This window comes from Diplotaxodon limnothrissa, linkage group LG12, assembly GCF_057381915.1.
Source record: "Diplotaxodon limnothrissa isolate DT_005_m linkage group LG12, D_limnothrissa_male_GT1.1, whole genome shotgun sequence".
Classification (NCBI taxonomy): Eukaryota; Metazoa; Chordata; class Actinopteri; order Cichliformes; family Cichlidae; genus Diplotaxodon; species Diplotaxodon limnothrissa.
The window spans coordinates 35,804,072-35,826,793 of record NC_140607.1 but is presented as its reverse complement, the minus strand read 5'-3'; the positions used below and the strand labels follow the sequence as shown (position 1 = coordinate 35,826,793).

At 40.8% G+C, this 22,722-nt stretch overlaps 1 protein-coding gene across 1 annotated transcript in view; it reads left to right on the top strand.

Annotated features, from left to right (window-relative positions):
* The window catches only part of fras1 (Fraser extracellular matrix complex subunit 1), a 302,138-nt gene that overhangs the window by 203,349 nt on the left and 76,067 nt on the right, over positions 1-22,722 (top strand). Inside the window, exons 27-28 of the mRNA XM_085367553.1 lie at positions 1,010-1,094; positions 10,459-10,782. Coding sequence (XP_085223679.1) covers positions 1,010-1,094; positions 10,459-10,782 — 409 coding nt within the window. The remainder of the gene's footprint in view (positions 1-1,009; positions 1,095-10,458; positions 10,783-22,722) is intronic.

Here is a 22,722-nt window from a genome sequence, read left to right as displayed (position 1 = left end):
AAACATGCCATGGGTCAAGACGCTGACAAAAAATGAATTTTATTTCTTTGAGTGGTAGACTTTACTACTGATCAGAAGCCTTTCCACTTGTCTCAAGGCTGCATTTAAAAAAAAAAAAAATCTTTCTCTCATCTATAATGAAGTGAAGACATGTACCAGCAACAGCAACACTCTGCACAGAAAATGAGATTTACAACTTCAGCGACTATTTTTCAGAAATATATTCTGTTACTTTAATATAACTCCATACTTTACGTGTATCTGGGCTGTTTCTGTGGCTGTTTCACTTTAGAGCTGCAGTTTGGTGTGTTTTTACTGGCAGTAAGTCAGGGATTAGTTCTCTCAACTAGCTTGAGAACATCTCAGCATCTCTGCAGGAAGAGACGTCCAGACCAAAAGCAGGAAGTAAAACCAAAACGAGATGGGTGAGCATGTGAAGACTGGCATCAAACGTGGTGCCAGTGAGGCAGGAGAAACTAGAAACACATGGACCAGAGGACCATGACGGTTAAAACTATTAGGAAAACAACCTTCAGCAGACTTTTGTCAGCAACTTTCAAAGATGCTACTGCAGTCCAAAAAGCACCTAAGCACTTGGCTTTTTCCTTTCTGTCACTAAAACAAACAACCCGCTCGGTTATTTGATCTTCAGACTCTCTGGATGTCTCCCAGCTGCAGCCCTGGGGAGTTGTGGGTAATAAGCCTTGGCTTGGAATATGGTAAGGCAGCAGTGTAGGGGGGGCACATTGATGATGATGAGTGTGTGAGCAGGTGGGCTTTTGTGTGTTTGTGATAGCTCACCTCCACTCCCACAGATAACTCACAGGTGATCAGGTCTAATGACAACACAGCATGCTACCCTCACGGGACTGAGGGTAGCATGCTGTGCCTGTCACATTTTTAAAGCAGTTTTTAAAGCAATTTCAGAAATAAGGGATGGTGAAATTTAGTCTCCCTACTCCAAGATTTGTCTTCATTTAAGAGTTCCCCTTTCTTCGTCTTCCTGCAGGAGCGGTGAGTTCACCTTGCGTGTTGCTGATCCCCAGCTGTTTTCCCAACCGAAAACAATTCAAGTCCGAGCCGTGTCCATGCAGGTAAGAAGACATTTCCTTCAACTCTCCTTTATTTACTGAGAAATGAACTGACTTGAAAGTGCCATTAAAAAAAGCTGTATCATAAATCTGTTCTTCAGGCTACAAATCCAGATATCTAATAAAGGTTGCTGTTTCCACGTTGCAGACCAATGTAGTGACGTTACATGGGGCACATTTGTTTCTAAATTTAGTTCAGTGTGAAATGTAGAGGTTTGTTTGTTCTATCTGTCATCTTTAGTCCTTGTTGAGAAAGTTTACCGCAGAGAGAAAAGACTCCAGTTTGAGGACTGTGGAAATGTGAGGCCTGACTTTGACTGAGCAGTGAGTTTGGAGAGATTTTGTCAATATGATGGCATTAGCGATAGCAGCTGTGCAAGGTGCATTCATGAAACTCTACAGGTTTGTTGTTTGGATTAAAATTATAGCAGGATTCAAAGATTAGTGTCGTCCAATCTGTGGGCACCTGAGTGTGGGGTATTGTTTGCAGTGATGCATATATACTTCAACAGACCACCCAAAGCACCTTTTCTAAGCCACATTCATGAACCTAAATCATTTGATTTAGCTGCATGGATTAGAGTTTCTGACAGGTGGGGCGCAAGTTACCTGGCAGAAAAGTCACGGGGAACTAACGTTTAACATCGGAATCACTTTTACAAAGAAATTTGCGGCAGTTACGTTAATAACATGAGCATCCGCTGCATCCAGCTTTTCAACTACAGCCCACACACATCACCAACAACAACACGACCTAGTTCATTCTTTTTAAGCCAACGAGGCGAGATTGCGGATGCTGCTCAGGTACGTCCGCCTCCCCCTCAGCCACGCCGCAGACCTCACAATTTAGCAATCAGTATCTTGACAAAGGACTGAAGTTAGTAGCAAGAAATTTCTACCTCCTGAGTGACAGACGACCATTTATCTGGAGGAAAAACATATTTCTAAAGAAAGGTGTGGTCCAAAATCTCAGTGGGTCTCCTTATTACATCACATCTCTAGTTTTGGCACATAAAAACTATACTAACTTTTGTTAATGTCATACAGGACGAGTCAACTGGATACCGCCATCCTACAGTTAGGTACATGTAGTTAGTTTAAGGCTCAGTCGTATTAGAGTGAAAGTAGGACAACGGCCTCCCTGCATCCAGGAAAACGTTAGTGGTTGCAGGTCATTTTTTAGGCGGTTGGATCTGTAGCTCAGGAGGTAGAGCAGGTTTCTCGGTTGCTTCCATCAGTGTGTGAACGTTAGATAGAAATCAGTCAAGTGTAGAAAAAGCGCTTGTCTGAATGGGTTCATTGTATAAAAGCATCTTTGAGCACTACAAGCAGTCAGTTCAGCAGAGGAGCTGCAGATGTATCTGAAACATTCAAGAAACTCACCTGTTGAAATGTTATTGTAGATTTTCTGATGCCTGTTTAAGCTTTAATAATATTATTTATATTACATGTTTATTGCATATACTGCTAAGAAATGTGAGATTTGCAGCCTCTCACTCCACGACCACTCAAACAGCAGACAGCCACATTTAATCTGATCTGTCAGCTCATATTTTAGAGTGAGCCTGTCTCTCATTTTGCTGCATCATCCCAGCTGATCTGCATTTCTCACTATTTTTGAGGCTCTCTCTCTGCGGAGTAAAGCCCCGGTGATCGGCCAATGTCAGCCTGAGAGCACGCCTCTATTGATGTCAAGCTGACCTCTGATTTTGGCACAGCTTTAGAAAATAATGAGAAACAAGGGATTAACATGCCCTCTCTGAGAACAGTTGATGGGTCAGTGTGGTACCTGCATTACTGCACTCGCTGTTTATGGAGAAATAGTTAAAAGAAGTTAAAATGTCTCACAAAGGTCCGTGTATGCTACAGTCTTCCAAACAAAATCCCTTTTTGTTTTTATTATAAATATTAATGATAAAAGAATTACTCGTGCACTTGAGGACATTTTTCTTGTGTCTGACAGTCTCCTAAAACCTTAAATGAGGATTTTAAACGTTTTTTAGTGTGTCCTTGTTTGGTGTTTATCCAGCACAGCGTGACCGCTCTATTAAATCTGCCCCCAGGCAAATGAATGTTGCAGACACTGAGCTCAGGGGGCCGCTTGCAGACGGTGATTGAGTGGTGGTGCTGCATTTGAGTCTGTTTTGGTTGACTTCGCAATTACGCAATCTTATCTGCTTTCTCATACAACATTAGCAGGAATTTGTGTGTGTCTGTGTTTTGACTGGCACTCCACTAGTTTTCTACCAGTGCAAAATTAATTAATGTCTGCAGCAGATGATTATCATTTTATGATAACGATATATAATTATGTTGCTTTCTTCAGCAGTGCAAATTAGTTCTGGTTAACTTATTATCTGACTATAAGCAGGTGTAGGATGAGGCCAGATATCCTGTTCTTTGGTATAAAATTTGTGACAAGTGTTTGGAGTCAATATAAAAGTTATTACTGTTATTAAAAAGTCATCCATTATGTTACATATTTACCACCCTGAAGAAAGCGATTTAAAGTGTGACATGGCCTGGGTTCTTATCTGGTGTTTATTTGAAATGTTTGGTTACTCTTTCGGATATTTCTTATGTTGCCATCTGCTATCTTGTCTTCATCTTTCAAGTTTCCAAGTCCTGTCTTGTTGCCATAGTTGCTTCACCTTTTACTCTGTTTTTACTTCCTGTCTTTGTCTTCTCTCCTTTGTTATTGTCTGTCCCACCTGTGTTTTATTTAGGCTTCAGAGGTCAGATGAGATTAAGGTATCCAGAGTACCAGACTGGGTGCCACTGGTGTTAGCTCAGAACAGGAAACTGAGGCTATAGTTCACACAGGCTGACCAGAATTAGACAACAGAAGACTGGAAAAACAACACCTGATCTGATGAGTCTTGACATTCAGATGGTAGCATCAGAATTTCTTGCAAACAACATGAAAGCATGGATTCATCCTGTGATGGATCACCAGTTTAAGCTGGTGTTGGTTGTGTAATGTGTGAGGGATATTTTACTGAGAAACCTTGGGCCCCTTAATGCCACCTGACCATCATTTAAACATTTAAATACCACAGCCCACCTGAGTATTGTTTCTGACCATCTCCATCCCTTTATGACCACATCTTTTGATGGCTGCTTCCAGCAGGATAATGTCATTAAGCTCAAATGATCTCAAGTGGGTTTCTTCAACTTGAGAATGGGTTCACTGCACTTAGGTGGCCTCCACAGTCACCTTTAGGATGTAGCGATGCAAAAGAAAGCAATAATACAACAATTTGAAAAAACATATTATTGCACGAGTCAGAAGTCTATACTGACAGCTTAGAGAAGCAGCTTTAACAGTACTTTCAACAAATAATAAACATCATTAGAAATACAGTACTCAATCCCAAATAAAATGAACAAGTTAAAGCAATATTATATTAATGTAACTGAAAATAACAAGTCACTTATGGATAAAACCCTTTTTATGGTGTTTCAAGCAAAGATTAAAAGGATTGTTGATTAAAAGGATTGTTGCACCGTGATGCCTTTTCTTCAAACCAATGAGCCGAGAGGAAGTTCCTTAATACCTCCCTTATTCCCCCTGTTTACTACAAGCTCTATTTGCCAATATTGCTACTACAAGATGTTGTTAAAGGGTCTACAAAACAATGATTGATTCTTCTATAGAAGCAGGATGGGGTATAATTGGAGGCTACAGCGGTACAAGCCTGACTGCTCATCACTCTTAGCTGCTGAAGATCGGGCTCTGGCTGCTGGGCCGGGTTCAGCATGCGCTCATTTTTAAATAACGTCGCTCCGTGTTCCTTGTGTTGCTTTATGTTACTCTGCCGTCTGCACAGATGCTTGAAAACAGTCCATGTCACAACGTTAGCAGCAGTGAACGGCTGTTTCTGGCCTGGATGCAGTTTGTAACCATCGCATTCTTGTTATTTTGTGCAATAAATGAAAATGATTATTTGATTAGTAACTGTAATGTGATTAAAGAATATAGCACAGTAATGCCCTACACCCAACTAGGGCTGGGTCATATCATATGATGATGGATTGTCGGAGCATTACGGCTATCGTAGGCAGGAGCCTCGCGGAGTGATACGTACTGTGCTTCAACATAATATTACCATATTGTGTGTGTATAACCTCTTTTTAAGCTTTGTGGATATTATACATGGTTATGCTGAGGATATGTCGGCCAGTTTCCACTGGAAATGTCTTTTGGTTAAACTGTCAGCAAAGAATTTGCATTTGCACTGTTAATTTTTTATATAACTTAATGGATATAAAAAACAGCTGCTTGTTTAAGTGAAAATACATTGATGGGTTTTTTTTGGGTTTTTTTGCACTAATAAAGTTGTGGAGTCGTAAAGTGTTTTGTCTCGTGTCAATTATATCGTCAGTTATATCGTTATTGCAAATTTTCAAATGTATATCGTGATAAATATTTTTGTTCGTATCGCCCTGCTCTACACACAACAGTGTTTGTGGCATTTACTGTTTTGAAAAGATGATGAAAAATAGACTTTATGCTTACAAAGGAGAACATTTTTGTGTATGTTTTCCTGATGACTACTGACCTCCCTCTCTGAAAAAGCATTAGTGGACAGAGGCTGTTAATGGAGATGCATTTGAGTTTTCATTTTCCAAGAAAGACTTATCTTTGCACAGTTTCTGCAAGTATGTGCGTGGTCAGCTTTCATGCTCCCACACAGTCTCCAATATTTCTGATGTGCAGACGGCTACCTGCTGTTTTTGTTCTGGGAGTAATTCACATACATTTCTAAGAAAGAACATTACCTCAATACGCTATTTTTTAGTATTTGAACTTCTTCAGAGAGACAGAAGGGAACATGGTGATTGCTCCTTTCAGTCCACATCAAAGCGACTCACATACACTGATGTAACGTTCAGTGTTTTTGTTGTGTGCACTACAGTTTTCTTTGAAAGAAAGTAGATCCTGTCAGTGTGTTTTCAGAACATTTCAAGCTTTGAAAGAAATCTTTCAGTGGCAGAAACGGTGAGATGTGCAGGACGGTTTTTTGATTGCGAGCATACTGAATGCATTCTCCATTTTATCTTCATCATCACAATCATAATATATTTTACACAGAGAGAGCGTTAGTATGCACACACGAGAAACTATATTTAAAAGATGGACATAACAACTGTGACTTCATCATTCATTGGTTTGTGTGCTCACCACATTTAGACAAAAGAGTGCAGTGGTCAAATTGCATTGAGTGAACAAACTACAGCCATAAAATGTGTGTTTTTCTAATTAATGATAAGCAGTGTTAGGCTACTGTTACAATATTTATTGCATTACGTTTGCATGGCTTTGCAACATCGCCCGTGTAATTAACAATACAACTCTGAACTTTTATCCTCCAACATATCTGGATAAATATCAATGCCAGTAAAGAATATATACTGAAGACCTTTCTTTTACTAACATGTTTAGATGTTACAGTCAAAAATAAACAGATTCTAGTGTAGGAATGAGTACAGGTAGAAATGTGCAATCCTACAGGCCCGTTCATCTTCTTCATTAGTAAAAATCAAGCTGTAGTTGGTCGGTTGAGGTCTGCAGACACTCAGCTTGAGCACGGAGGATCCAGAGGTGATCTGTGTTCAGGGCTCTCTCGCTGATAGCGTTGTGTTAGTATCATGGATTGTTGATAAACAGAAGAATCAATTGGGGGGTCAGGGATTATTGTGAGTGTAAAAGGCTGGGGGAAAGATACTGCAACATCTTCTGGCTGTTCTGCATCAAATGCTGAAAGAACTTGAGACTAGAGACCAACACTGAGAGCAGACCATGGGTGCGATCTTTTAGTGTGATTCCACCTGTCGATTTGTGAAGTCACATTCAGGGGCATCACCAGGTTGTGTGTTTATCGGACAGAAGTTAGCATATTCAAACACAAGCGTCTAAATAATTGTGCAAACATTAGCATGCTTTGTTAGCAAGTTTAACAAATGCTTTGTTGTCGTAAATTGTATGAACAAACCACACAGACGCACATAATGTACAGCATAGACATAATATATGAGAATTTCACGCGTCAAAACTGGAGCACAGACTTCCAGGACAGCGTGTAAAATTTAATGCACAGCAAGCCATGACAGTTACCAGATAGATGTTGCTCCAAAAAGCACCAACAGCACAAACATGGTCCATAGATCCAGTTTAGTGACTCAGATTAGCAGAAGCTCAGCCAGAAACCCTTCCTGCTCCTGACCGTGCTTACTTTACACATTTATAACATTTAAACAGGTGAGCTGTGTGAAAAATGTCATGCAGGAGGAAACTGGCTGCATTTAATTTTTATTTCATGTTAACACCCCAAACTGTGGGCTCTGCCTCCAGTGGTCATTAGAGGAGCTGCAGCTTTTGGAATTTAAGCATTTGTTTTATTTTTGCAGCCCAGAGGCTTGCACCTATTATTCATGCATAATTTTTATTTTGTCCCATACAGAGCTGGAAAAACCAAACTACGCCGCACACTGACTCGACTATACAGCAGGGAGAACAAGACGATTTCTGCTTATGCAGCCTTCTCTGTGTAGCTAAAAGCAAAATAAAATACATTTTTAATTGAAATCCCTATCAGATCGCCAGCCAGCAGGGCCTCTGAATGTAATAGCCTCAGGAATGAAAGATCTGAGCTGCAGATAGCCTCCCTCCCCCCCTCTGACAGGAGTGGCTGCTTCTTTTGAAAAAACTTTCTAAGAGTCCAGTATCTGCTGTGCAGCGCGCTTAGCTGTCAGTCAATACCAATAAGCCGTCTGCCTTTATTTTCTGTTGAAATTCAGTAAAAAGACCAAATATAACCGAGCCAAAACTATAGGCAATCTGTGAAACGGTCATTTTTTAATCATACGTCCAGGTAGACTGCAGTTCAGTGGTCTGTGCTGTGATGGTTTGACACATCAAAAGCACTAAAGAAAAGCTGCAGATAAGGCAGACACAGGGTGGAAATTGGCTTTGGAAATTCTTCCACTTTGTTCCCCATGAACACCATCCAGCAGGAAAAACAAAACAAATTAAGAACAAACGAGAAATAAACTCAAAAACAACCACACAAAAAGCCTCTCCCATCTTCTTGAAGTACAGCAGAGCCCCAAGGGCCTCGTGGGTGATGACAGCTCTGCCAAAAATGAACCTCACTTCACCTGTAAGGGCAGGATGAAAGGTTAGCCCTCCCACCTCAGCGCGCCTATGTTTGCTTTCGTTTGCCTCAGGGAGGAGATTTTACCGGTTGCCTTTCATGCGTTAGCATGTCTTAGCACGATTAAAAAATAATAACACACACATACACAATTTCAGCCCCCACCAGCACAAAACCTTTTGTTTCCCCTGTGAGAATTGCAGAAATGACGACACGGGATTAAGGTGTGCGCCTGAGGAATAAGTTGTCTGTCTCTTGGAGATAACTCCTCTGACATCTAAAAATTTGTCAGCACATGGCCCCCTTGCAGGGGGCTGCAGATAACTGCGTGCGCCTCCTGTGTTTTTGTGCTTTGTTTCAGTTCTCTGTCTAGAAATTTCAACCAGGGGTCACTTTGGTTTAAAGACACACAGAGGGAGTGTGTGGGCATGACTTTCCCACAAGTCATCCTTCTCTCTGGCGCCAGCTTGTTTCATGCATTGCCCTTTGCTCAAGTTGCTGCTGTAATGCCAAAAAGCTGGAGCTCGGCCAACCACCGGCAAACACTACAAATTGGACACAAGCCCTGTGTCAGGCTGAGCGGCTCAGAGCTCGGTACCTGACAACGGTTTGATTTAAGGCCACAGCAGACTGGCATCTCCGCAGGGACAGCCTATGCATCTCTACCTGTACCTCGTCCCTGCCAAGCTGCTCTGCTAACAAATGTTTTGTGGAGAAATTGCATTAAAATGAACTTTAGCCAAGCCGTTTTGCTTCCAGATTTTACCATCCTGGCTGTGTTGTTTTCCTTGTCACATACTTAAACACAGGAAATTAAAACATGCATCTGTGATTCCTTTTTTAAGTACAGGTTTAGGTTTATTTTCCCCTATGGAAACAGAAATGTGAGGAGTTCAGTTTCATTTTTATTACGTTTCACAACAACAGTCAGCTCTACATCCTACAGTAATACAGAGAAAACCTCAACAGTTAGACGGCACCCTATGAGCAAGCACTTGGAGACAGTGGAAAGGAAAAACACCCTTTTAACAGGAAGAAACTTCCTGCAGGACCAAGTTGTGATTAAACATCTTAAGTGAGATGCAAAAGATGATCGGATTTCACATTGGACCCAAACATTCCTATGGAAGAAAGAGGGAACTAACCCTCAATCACACGAGAAGTCTGTTCTATTGATTCATCCACAGAAAACAAATAAAAGAAAATTATCGTGTATTAACAAGAAAGAGCCCTTTTCTTACTTGTGATGCTTAGTTATGGGGTCGGGTGTGGTTAAGCAGAAAGAAAATAGTTCCTACTCTCCAAACAAGGTTTGTGGGGTTTTTGAGTAACCAGTCATGATTCCTGCTGGGATTCCTGCTGAGTGCAGTTCAGATCTATTTTTAAGTGCTTTGAGCTGCACAAAGCTAGTGTTGTGTATTTCCTCATAGCCAAGAGAAGGAAGAGATCTCTACAGTCAAAAATATCGAGACCAGGGTTGTACGTGTGGAACCTGAGCTAGTCCACCGAGGGTGATCTCAGGCTGTTCACCATCTGTTTATGAGTAGATTTCTCACTAAACTTAAGTAATACTTTCTGTAGTTTGGAAAAGCATTTAAGTGCATGTGGTAAAGAGTGTATATCCCCGTTGGATCAGGTGAACACTCTCCAGTTGTCCTTACTTCTTACATCTAAAGAGGAAGAACAATGGCAGGTTGTTTTTTTTACATATGCTTTATTTTGAGGTGGAGGTTTGACATCTAGTCTAGATAGATTTTATTTTTTTAAGAAGAACGGTTCATTTTAAAAGTGTAAAGAAGAATATGGATAAAGTTATGCTCTTGTTTACAACGCGAGGCCTCCCAGTCCTGCTGGTGCTCCTAAAATGGCTTTATTAGCAAGATGAAGCATTTTGCCATCTGTGGTGAGGCTCCAGGTATGGCTGAGTGCAGCTTAATGAGGCGCCCAGCTTCATCTCCGCCTTACCTTCATTTCTTCATTTCCCTTGGCGTCAGCACAGCCCCCGTGTCCCAGTTCTCTGGGAGAAAATACATCATGTGATGATTTGAGTGTGTTTGGGGTAAACTGCTGTATCCCCCTCTGCTATCAGCCTTTAGAAGTGTTAAAATGTATCTAAGCTGTATGTTTCCTAAATCAAATCTACCTCTGTCCTTCACAGCTGTCAGGTTATATTCAAAGCTGTTCCTCCTGTTTTTTAAAATCCTTCCCAGCCCCCGAGAGTCGTGACCTTCTCTCCTCTTACCGTGGAGGGCCGTGGCAGCCTGGCAACCATCACCAAGTCGGTCCTGCAGGTCGACGACCCTGACAACGCAGCCGATGTTCTGGTCATGGTGCTTGAGCCGCCCCGCTATGGCCGGCTGACCCGTCTCCACAGCGACCGCGCTCTCAGCCGATTCAAGCTGGAGGAGCTGTCACGGGAACAGATTCAGTACATCCACGACGGCTCGGAGGGGGCAGAGGACGGGGCGGTGCTGCAGGTCAACGACGGCCACAGCTACAAGAATATTCTGCTCAGAGTCCAAATACACCACAAGGTAGGATGGAACGAGGGGAAGGATTAATGCTTCATGCCTGATGTTTGACATTTATATATAGATTTAAAAATATTAAATTAATAAGATTAGTCTGCATAGTTCAGCATAATTCATTAGTTTGTATATAGAAAGATAAAGGCGTGCACATAGCCAGCATGACAGCACCCATGGGATGAAGCCTCTTTGTGACCCCCTATTAAAAACAGACATCAGGAGCTTGGCTGAGAAACCAGTGAGCACTGCATGCTGGTCACACCCTAAAGTATGCTCTGCTGTGTTCTTGTTTGTTTTGTTTTTTTTTTTGCTGTAATTTATGAAATAAAATTTAAAAAGTTTAGCTATTACAATACCACGCTTAACTTCACTGAGCTCTTTAGAAAACGACACATTTTTTCACAAATGCTTGTAAAGGCCGGCTCCATGGCTAGGTGCCTGATTTTACACACCTGTGACAACAAGACTTTAAAATACCTGAAGTCAAGCATTAAGACGTGTGGCCTCTGAAGATTTGGAGGACGTGACTGGGATAAGACAGGTCTCAACGTAGGATGCTGTCCCACCACCTGGACCCCTGGAAATTTTCAATAATGATATTTATTATGATGTAGAAAACAACAGTGTTTTGTTGGTGATTGTAGCTCGCAGGAGGTTATTTATCAGTGCAAACAATGTAACTGATGACACACTTTTCCGTTTAAAGTGTGACTCTATCACCACAAGGTGCCAGCAGCAGCAATATAGTGCAATAGTAATTACATACCATAGTAGACAGTGACAGCTGCACACTATAAGACTGAAGCATTTTTTCTTGCATGTTAAAGCTTTTAAGCAGCTGCTCAAAGCGCTGCTTTTCCACCAGATATCCACATTACTGACTTCCATCCAATGTTTGCTCTTCCTCGAGTGCAGCTAATGGCAGTTAAAACATGTTTTATTATATATTATTGTGTGTTAATTTATTTCCCCCCCTAAATTTCTTTAACTTTAAGTCATATTTGCTGATTTTATACAATCTGTGTGTTTCTTAAACGTTACAGCACTCTGAGCTGCTGGGAGGTGCTGTAATCTCTACGTCCAACTTTAGCACACGACTTGATGCACGACATGGTTGCTTTCAAAATTTAAACAGGAAGTAATAATTAAAAAGCACCACTGACATACTTTTAGATTCAAAGAGAGATGTTTTAAAGGCTCTCTGGTTTTAATCTAAAGCTGTCCTGCTGCTCAGTGGCTCACTTCAAACGTCTCTGCAGAGTAAAAACTGCAGCATTGATCATCTGTTATTACTGGATGAAGTTCTTTCCTGGACGGTACACAGCTGAGTCACATCAGTGTGCTGCACCTCGAAGTATCAGCACCTCACCACCAACTGTAGCTTCGAGAGAAACCAGAGCAATTGATTTTTTTTTCTTTTTAATCCTCTCGTATCATCTCAGGAAATGAGTCAAATCCCCCAAAAATCACACAGAATGTGACTAAAAGTGAGACTTCACACACACAGAAATGTTTGTAATGTGCAATAAAATTGAATTTAAATGCAAATACGCTTCAGCAGCTGTGGAAAAAAAGACATTATCTACAGCACCCACACTCAAATGATTCTTTTATAGTTAATATTCGTGGCGTAGAAGCCATATCAGTGGATAAATCTATTCCAAAATTTGCTTTATAAAATCAAAATTGCTATGGGAGTTGAGATATCAGCAGTGTAAACAGAATTTCATTTGCATTTCCACCCATTTTACAGTTCAGTTTCTCTTAGTGGAAACGTACTCTCACTTGTCCTCTGGCAGCAGGAGAAGCTTTTATGTTCGGAAGCGTAAAATCCAAAGAAAAATGCCTATTAATCGGTTTAAGATTGAAGTCACATCAAGCCTTACGTGTAAGCTCAAAGAATGATTTCTGTCTCTAATTCAGCAGTTTAGAATTTAAAAACCTCGTTAGAGAAAGATGTTTAATCAAAACTATAACAACATGTAGCACTGTGAATTTTTTTTGGGGAGGGGGGGTATTTTCATTGCAATACCAACAGTGAGACTTCTCATTGCTTCCAGTTTCATCTTGCAGCTTGAAAATGACCTCAAAGCCAAAATTACTGAGTCCAAGGAAAAGCAAGGATGAGAGGACCTGAATGTGAGGTACAGGATGCAAAGTAAAAATCTAGCATGTGGTCTTTAACCTGGACAGGGGTCGTGCATATATAGAAAACCAGCACAGACACCCAAAGCAAAGGAAGCAAAGCCCAAAAAGTCAAAGAGAGGCACAAAGAGATCACTTCGAAACACACAGAAGACAAGACAAACACATGGAGAGGTGTGTCTACCAATCATACTGACTGTACAAAACACAGGAAACAAAACAATGCTGGAAGTAGAATTTACTGAGGCGTATGAACGAGATTTCAAAATAAAACAGGAAGTATTTAAACAGAAACTCCAAACCGTGACAAAGGAGTCCTACAACAGATAATTTGACTCATCGTAGAGCTCAGAGTGGTGCTGTGCAGATTTGATTTCCTCAGTGCACGAGGAATACTTTACAAGACTCGGAGGTAATTTGTAGAATCATTTACTGGAGCTTGCAAACAAGGAGGACGAGGAGGTCAAACGTTTGTCTTTAAAGGTCATTTCATCGCTGTAATTCTGAGACTTCAGAAAGAAGACTGAGTAAAAGTCCAAAAGAGTCATACACGAAGATACTGAAGAAAACAGTAACATAGGGAACACAAAGTAAACAACAACAGAGGCACAAAAAATTATGGAATCGCCACACTTGAAGGATGATCATGCAGCTTAAATTATTTTAATTACTGGCATGTTTTTTCCCAACTTAAGCTGAGGAAAATTCCACTCCGTGCCCACCCCATCGACCTGCTACCCTGCTTTTGTGAGAAAAAGGAGACCTTCTCTTAAGTTCCCCATTGAGAGGGATTACATCCAAAGAGTTAACGTCCCTTCCCTCTATTTGAACCATTTTAAGCTACCCAAAATTTAGCATTTATCACCCTGATTTCACTCGACCTGTCCACACAGTGTGCTCTAAAAAGCCGTTACCTGCAGGCGCAGTCTGACCCCCACATGCTTAACCACCGTTACAGAAAGAGCAGGTCAGGCCTCTAAAATCTCAGCCGTGAGTCCTGCTCTTTCATCGCTCCTGGTGAGGGGTTTTTTATGACAAGGATGCAATTATCTTGCAAAAAGCCCTGACCATTGTGACCGAAAGGGGAGCGGAGTGTCTCGCCTGAGACAGGTTTGGCATCTGAATTACTAAGCATTAGCACAGGCACGCAAGGGGGACAAGCTTCCAATGCCTGAGACATCTAGACAGATGAAAGTCAGCGATATTAATGTGTGCATCTCTGCATGTGTCTGCACTCCATTTATTGTACGCAGTCTTAAACTTGAGAGTGAGGATATTATTTTGGAAAGTGATGCCTGGTTTTACAGCAGAAATAAACATCTTTTACAGCATGGTACAAAAAAAAGCTCACTATGGCTGATTTCTCCTTTATATCAACTGGTCAGAGTGTTAAATGTTTTTATAACCCAACTGTTTACATTTTATTGAAGCTTGAAGTTGTGTATTATAAACTTTCTGAGGTCCAAACACATCTAACCTTTGGCTTCTGAAGATTGTTTGGGCCAAGGACATGTTTTCTTTACCACAGAGGGGAAAACAGGGGCCATCATTTACAAAATGAACACTATGTTGTAATAACTAAGATATGCAACCAGTGACTGAGCTCATAATCTCTTGAGAAAAGTGTTTACTGAGTTCGTGTAACAAGTGAGCGGAAACGAGCTTCCATACCTTTCAGATCTGGAGACTAGCCGAGTTTGTTGTTGTTACTTGATAACTTCACCTTCCTGTGTCGAAATAGTCGGGCTCTAAAAAAAAGATTTTTAGAAAGTGCACACTATGTGTCATATCTTTAACAAAATAATTTAAACAACAAGACAAACATCCCACGTCATTTTGTGTAGCATAGAAGACTTTTTCCAGCTCACACAGTCACCACAGTTTGATTTTAGGTGGGCAGCTCTGTTTGTCTGGCTTTGTACAGATGGTACGCTTCAGGCTCAACTCCTCTGCTTTCTCCTCTTCTGTAAATCAATATCATCCATCACACTCACACATACCAGTCTCCATTTACTGTAAAATGTCCTGATGCTGCATTCTGTCATGCATGAGGAAGAGCAGGAGAGTGTGACCGAAAGCTGAACGAATGTCTGTGATTTATGTCTACAGCTTTTGGACGAGTCTCGGCTGCATTGTTGTCCCCACTTCCTCTCTGTTTGATCTACATGAGTACATTACCATAGTAAAGACAGTAGAGGAATGTGAGAAGAGTACCAGATACCACAGTCATTTTTAAAGAAAGAAAGGCCTTATTTATCATGTCTTGTACAGTTGTACGAGGAAGTTTTATATGTTATAACTAAATTCTGAGCCTTAAAAGTTACGGACTTCATTTTCCAAGTTGATGAACTTAAAAGCAGAAATTTTCAGAATTTCTATTTCTCATTATGTAGAAATTGTTTTGCTTTTTCTTTATTTACAGTATTTTGCTGGTGACGTTGCCCAGGTTGGTTATCAAGGAGTGGTTATGCTAACACTTTGGATAACATTTTTTTTGCAAAATCCATCCTTTATATTAGAGTTTGTGTCCAATGAGCCATACTTTCCTTTAACGTTCTCTTGAGCAATAAAGCTCCAGGCTTTCTGAACCAATTTGCAGTCCAGTCCTTGCACATGACCATTTTCAGGGGAATTTATGTGTTTGTTTGTTTGTTGAAGCACTTAATAAATGACCCATAAATCATTCAAGCATAAAACAGACGCCTAAGTCAAGGGATGAACTGAATCAAAAAGGGTCTCAGTGGAAAAGTGGCTGTCGAGAAGCCGTTCTTAAGAAGGGAAACTAACAGAAAAGACAGAGGTGTGGCAAATTACACAAGAACTGGACTGAAAACCAGTGGCAGCGGGTCTGATGGAGCGATACATTTTTGGTTCAGATCGTTGGCAATATATACAGAGAAGAGCAAGAGAGAGGCATAACACCGAGAACTACAGCCGTGGTGGAGGCTCGGTGATGGTTTAGGGCTAAATTTCAGCCAGTAGTGTTGAAGAGCTCGTTAAAATTGAATTATTAATGCAGAAAAGTACAGATTTTTATCCACCACGCAGTAAAGGAAAGCATATTATTGGCTAATTGGTTTCATTTTTTAGCATGAAAATGATCCCGAAAACATAGCTGAAGACGACCTTAAGAAATGACAGCATTTAGAATAAAGGTGGTCACACCAAATATTGGCTTTCAGGCTTGTTGAAATTGTACAAAACCCTGTTTTTACCCTATAATGTATTTCTATTTCTATTTGCACACGTTTCAATAAATTGCTGCATTTGTTTCCCATTTTCCTAGAAAAACATAAAGAAATTGGGTGTGGCTCAAGGCTTTTGCACAGTGCTGTAATAAAACAGTGGCAGACAGCAGTGCAGGACAGTCATGTGTATATCTCCTTTTCTTTGCAAGCTGGCTCACAGTGTGCAAGCAACCAAGCAGTTCAATTAATGTCATTATTAACGGTGGTTTTCTGAGATAGTGCAGCATTTCTTTTAGCCTTACAGCGTACACGGCGAGTATTATTGAATGCAGTATTATAAAACGCGTTAAAGTGTACGCCTCCAACCAAAATCGCTTTCTTTGACCTTTTCGTGACATATTGAATCAAACAGTTAGGTTGGTAAACATGATCGTGCTGTGTGTAGTTTACTGATGCCTCACAGGATTTCTCTACATATTAAATTTCTACAACAATATACGAGACATGGCTTCACCTAAAGCTAAACACTGAAGGCATCGAGTTGAGGAAGGTTTTTTGTAAATCACAAAATCAAAAGTAGTGATGCACCAGAGAAAATGGAAAGTAGAAACGATCAAAGGCAATAAAAGCCTAAATCCAGAGATAAAGCTCTCAATAAAGACTTCATGAACCTTGACTGCTCCTTCAGCGCCCAAAGATAAAGCCTTGAGTGATTATTAGCTCTGCCTGGATTTTAACAAACTCGGGCCGATGAATCTTTTAATTTTGGAGCGTGGCACTGTGTGGAGTGCTTTGTCCTTCCAGGCTCGCCATCCGGGCAGCAACAGTAGCTGTCGATGCCAGGGCGTCTCAGGGACAATAGGCTTTCCTGAAAGTTGGATTACGGGGCAGTAAAGCAGGGGACTAATCAGGCTGATAATGACCCTCTGATGGATGGGCTTTCTCCTGATGGAGCCTGAGCTCTGAGCTTTGCTGGGGCTCAGCTGAATAGGAAGCAGGACTCTTGGCTTTCAATTACTGTCTCGGGGAGAACACTTTTAGCCTTTGAAAGACCCTCGGGCTCTTCTGTTCCTCGGCTCAAATGGAAGGGAATTAGTTTTGTTTTTTGGGGGTTTTTTGCTCACCATCCAGCTCTGGAAGCAGATGCGAGCTGCTGAGTTAAGTTTGCAGAAGTACAATTATTTACTTTATTTTCAAATTGTGCTTCAAGTCCATATTCGGCGATTACACCCTGATTTCTTTCTGTTTACATGTTTACTTTTACCAAGAGCTCCATCGCTTTTACTGGACGCGTCACTGAGATCAAATAACAAAAGGTTGCTGATGAGAATTCAGTCTTCATTCGCTGACTTTCACTCGTTGTTTAACAAGCCCATCAGCTCACCCTGTGCACCGCTCACCCAGAGGAATTATGGAAATATGACAGACAACAATGCCATTGTCATCACAACAGCATGACCATCCTGGCGGGCAGCTTGCCAATGTTTTATGGATGACTCCGACTTCATCTGTGGAAAAACATTTATTTCTGTTTTTGTGGATTGTGGCCAAAAGCTTGTTTACGGTCCATCTCAGGCCCCCGGGCTCAAAGTCCTTTAAAGGTCTCGGATTATGCACTTTTTCTGCATCTGTCCTTGTGAATACTGTGGCTGGGGATAAAAAATGTTGTTGACAAAACTGTTTTGTTCTTTTGTTGTAGCAAAGTTGTTCGTCTGATGCATGCCGTATTGGCATGGGGAACAAGACTGAATATTCAACCCCTTAAAGGCATAAGAAACATCCTTATTTTATTTAGTTTACTCATTTTCTTTAGACCTGAGGAGAAAGACCAAGTCTTACGTCACAAAAAGTCAAAATAAATAATGACTCTGCGACAAAATAAGAAGTTTTGTGTTAAAATCTGAGGCATGACGTGACTGGCTGTCACATATGGGACGTTGGCATGTTGTGGTAAATCTTTAAGGTCTCAGCTATAGAAACAAAAAGACTGGCAGTCAGTTAAAAGCTGAGACTATGTTTCCAAGTACAGCCTGGGGACGAAAAAAGAAATCACCCCAATACATGTGGGATGATTTTCAATGTAAGTGTTAGAGAAAGAAATTAAGGATTTTGTCTTGTTGTACTTGGGTGTGACTATAAAAAGGAATTGATGCACAGTGTATACGTTGTCTTCTGTAATATTTTCTGCATTAAACTAGTCTGGAAACCTTGAGAGGACTGCCGCAAAAGTTATATCACAACATGCACCTAAATCTGGCGATGACTTTTTATAGCAATTCATCATTTTTTTCATCACTTTTTTCTGAGATTTACAAAAAAAGTACCTCGGAAAACTTCACTGGAATAAATAAACTCATTTCCAAGAGTGAAAAACCCGGCCTCCTCTGGAGCCCTAGCTCTCGGCCATACCTTATTGCAGAGGCATCATTCAAACTTTAAACGGGTCACAAAGCTTTGGGCTTAGTGCCACAGTCACTGTAAGTTTTGTAAAACATTGAGTGTTCTCATTTTTGTAAGCCTGGAGATTATTTGAAGAAAAAATGGCTTTCATATTGTCTCATGGCCAGACCTTTCCCTCTATATATGCAATTTATCCATCAAAATGTGGGCATTTTGTGCCCGTTCACCTGATATTACTCTTGTTCTCATGCTGTCCTCCCAGGACCCCAGCATGAGTAGAGGTCTCTTGTACTTTCCCATTGTAGTGTATATTTCAGTGTTTTTTTTCTGTAACGCTACCGATCTCCGACCTGTATCCCCATGTGATGTCTGGGGGAGGTCCTATTTCACTGCAGGGCAACCTGCACGTGGCGAATAAAGCCTTGATTGATTGATTGATTGATTGATTGTAAGAGAAATCACCTCGACGTGCAGAGTCCTGTCTAAAGAGTCCCTATAGACTTTCATTAATAAGCAGCTGCCAAAGTCTCCTTCCTGCAAACATGTCAGTGTAAAACACACTAAACAGGTGAACAGTGTGTATTTGTGTGTAAAGTTAAAGGATTTTACTTGGTGCTTGGTGGCCCGTATAATGAACCTGTGAGTTATTTATCCCTCAGATTCTCAGTCATGTCCAACACTGATGATCACGTCTGGTTTGAAATGACCAAGATGCCATCCCGGTGGCTACGACCAAGTTTTATATCAAGTCTATGGTTCCACTGTGTGCACAGCTCTACTTCATATGTTCTGTTTACCTTCGTGTTGGATGAGCGTCCATATGGCACCCGGCAGAATTCAACCAAGGCTCAACCAGTTGTTGCTACAATTACTGATGTGGAGATCGCCTTGAAAATCATTAGTTATTCATGGCTACAGTTACATCATTAAGACAAAAGAACACTCCAGGCAACTCAGAGAAAAGGTTACTGAAAAGTGAAAGTCAAGGGATGGAGAAAAAAAACGTTTCAGAGTCACGGAGGACCGCCTGGAGTTCAGTTATATCTGTCATTATGAAACGAAAGGAGAATGGCGCATGTGTAAATCTGCCCAGAAGGAGACAAGCTGGGGACACCAAGACACCTCTAAAGGAGTTAAAACCTTCAGCAGCCGAAATAGGAGAGATTCTGCATTAGAGCAGGGCGATATGACCAAAAATATTTATCATGGTATACATTTGAAAATTTGCGATAACGATATAACTGACGATATAATTGACACTAGACAAAATACTTTACGACTCCACAACTTTATTAGTGCAAAAAAAAAAAATCAATGTATTTTCACTTAAACAAGCAGCTGTTTTTTTATGTGCATTAAAGTTATATAAACATTTAACAGTGCAAATGCAAATTCCTCGCTGACAGTTTAACCAAAAGGCATTTCCAGTGGAAACTGGCCGACATATCCTCATCATAACCATGTATAATATCCACAAACCTTAAAAAGAGGTTATACACACACAATACGGTAATATTATGTTGAAGCACAGTACGTATCACTCCGCGAGGCTCCTGCCTACGATAGCCGTAATGCTCCGACAATCCATCAAGCATCAACTAAAACATTTGACAGATTTCCGAGCGCCGTGCACATAAAATCATTTCGAGGTCAGTAAACACAACCAGAATTCATACATCAGGCACACGGGATTATAAGGGGTACTGACGACTTTCAGAAAAATCAAAGGATTGATTTTAAGTGTGTCGTATTTTCCAAACAACACGGTAATAACGACGGCCGCTAGCATGCGCTACCAAAAATAGTGCTTTGTTGTGTATCTGACAGACGAAAGCTAAACCAGTTCCACACCACTGAAGTTGCAGCATTTTTACAAACCAATACTGGTTCATCCGTTTCATTCAACGTTACGCTTTCGCCCTTCTCATTCTCTGTCGCCGCCATGTGCGTATGTAAACAAAGGCACTGCGCCCATATTCTATCGCGATATTTCATTTCCTTATCGTTGCTGAACATTATAGCGGTATTACTGTGAATGGTATGATATGGTCCAGCCCTATTCTGCATACAGTCAGTGTAAACCTTAGCAGAGAGTGACAAAAAGAAAGCTCATATCTCATATTTAATCTCAACTACAATTCCCCCATGGGCATGTGGGACACTCCGAGGTCACAAGTCTAAGAAGTTTCTTCACTTTGATGGGTCTCGATGTTGTATTTTACGCTGCACGTCAACACAAAAACGGCGCATGGTGGTGGCAGGATCATGCTGTGGGCTTATTCTTTACAGCAGATCCTGAAAGGCTTATAAGTATACAGGGAGAAATAATGAAGCAACATCATAGAAGATCCTGCCAGACAATCTGAGTCAGTCTCAGAGAAGAGATTTAACTTGCACGAGAACAGTGACATAAAATGAACAGCAAACGCTACACAAAAATGCTTTAAGGTCAAAAATGAATGTTTCAAGGTGGCCGAGTCAAAGCCCAGACCTGAAACCTCACAGAGCTTCAGCAGTTTTGAAAAGACGAGTCTAGTCAGATTGTGCTGTCCAGACGTGCAAGCCCATCTGAGCCCTATCCATAAAGGCTCAGTGATGATTGGATGTGACTCGAAGCGGGTGAATGTTTGTGCAGTCACTTATTTTGCATCATAATAATTAACTGCTAATTTTAATTAACAGACAGACAGAAATGTATCCATTGCTCTGTGCATTTGACCAGGAGAAATGTTTAATGTGCTTCAGTGAAGGATGTGAAAACAAAACTTCCTGCTGTAAAATTAATGCTGTTTTATTACTGGCTAACACCCGAATGGTGGGTTCGAAAAATCTGTTTGTGGGAAAACCCTGTCAGTGTGTTAATGCAGTTAATGCAGTTAGTTAATGCAGCCTATTAGAGCAGTCCACTTTTCAGGTATCAAACCTCAAATGTCTTTATTTATGCTGGTTATTTGGAAATTGCAGTTTAATGTTATTGATTTCATTTCCAGAACTAAATAACAGCCCACTTACCCCCAGAGACAATGAGTCAGTTTAATGAGCAGATTAATGAGTAGATCCTGACTATGGAGGTCTGTCTCTAACCTACTTTAAAACCCGTTTGTTTAGTTCGTCCTCTCAGGTGTTTTCTCAGTATTTCACCTTCTCTGTACTTATCTAATTTCTTTACTCCCAGAGGTCAAAAGCAATGAAACTTCCATGAGCATGTCATTTTCTTTGCACCTGTCTGAAAGAGATTAGATTGTCTGTCTACCTAATGAGGCAACACAAATCTCACATGGAAAAAAACTAATTAGATTTGTGTATTATCCAAGAAAAAATGGGAAATTTACAACCTGGAGTGCAGCTGCAGATCAAAGAACGTTAGACATCTGGGGATATTAGCCATGATTCCAAACAGGTACCTTTGATCGGTTTTATTTTGAAAAGCGTGCTGTTTCTGGGTATGAATGTCCTTGAGAGACCTTGATGTTCAGCCTGAGAGTTTGATAATCTCGTGGATGATGTGGGCTGTGAGCTAACAGCCTGCCGTACTGACTTGTGTGTTTTCTCTTCCTGATCTGTGATTCTTTGCCTTCTGCTGCCACACTAAAATAATGTGATTTGGATCAAGCAGGCGGCAGGCAGAGGAGCCACAGATGGTCTTCAAAGACAGAGACCCACATTCAGCATCGCACACCTGTGTGCACTCTTGTAAAGCATTACCACCTACTGCCACAGTGTTTATGCCACTGATATGCTGATTATCCCCTGCAGTAAATAGCCAGGTGTGTGTGTGTGTGTGTGTGTGTGTTTGTTGTGATTAAAGCCTAAGAAAAACCTCTAAACTTCCTAAAATAAACCTGATACTGAAGTAATGTGACTGTTTAACTCTCTGAGATCCAAGTACCCCTCACCCCAATAGTACCAGATTATGCATTTTCTTCTGCTTTCTCTTTAACTTTTCCCACCATTTTTAGTTCTTTCTCCCACAATGCATTTCACACTTTATAAATGACACGCTGTACCACATTTTTATATGTATTTTTTTACAGTGTAGCTATAGTATTTAATATTATATGTAGTGTGGTTTTATTAATGTATGTGAGAAAGCATAGTTGTGCCTCCTCAGCTGAAAATAATGTAAAATTACTTGTAGAATTTGACCCATAAACGCCTGTACTGTGCAGGTAATTTCTATAAATATGAACCTTATAATCAAATGCATAATTTA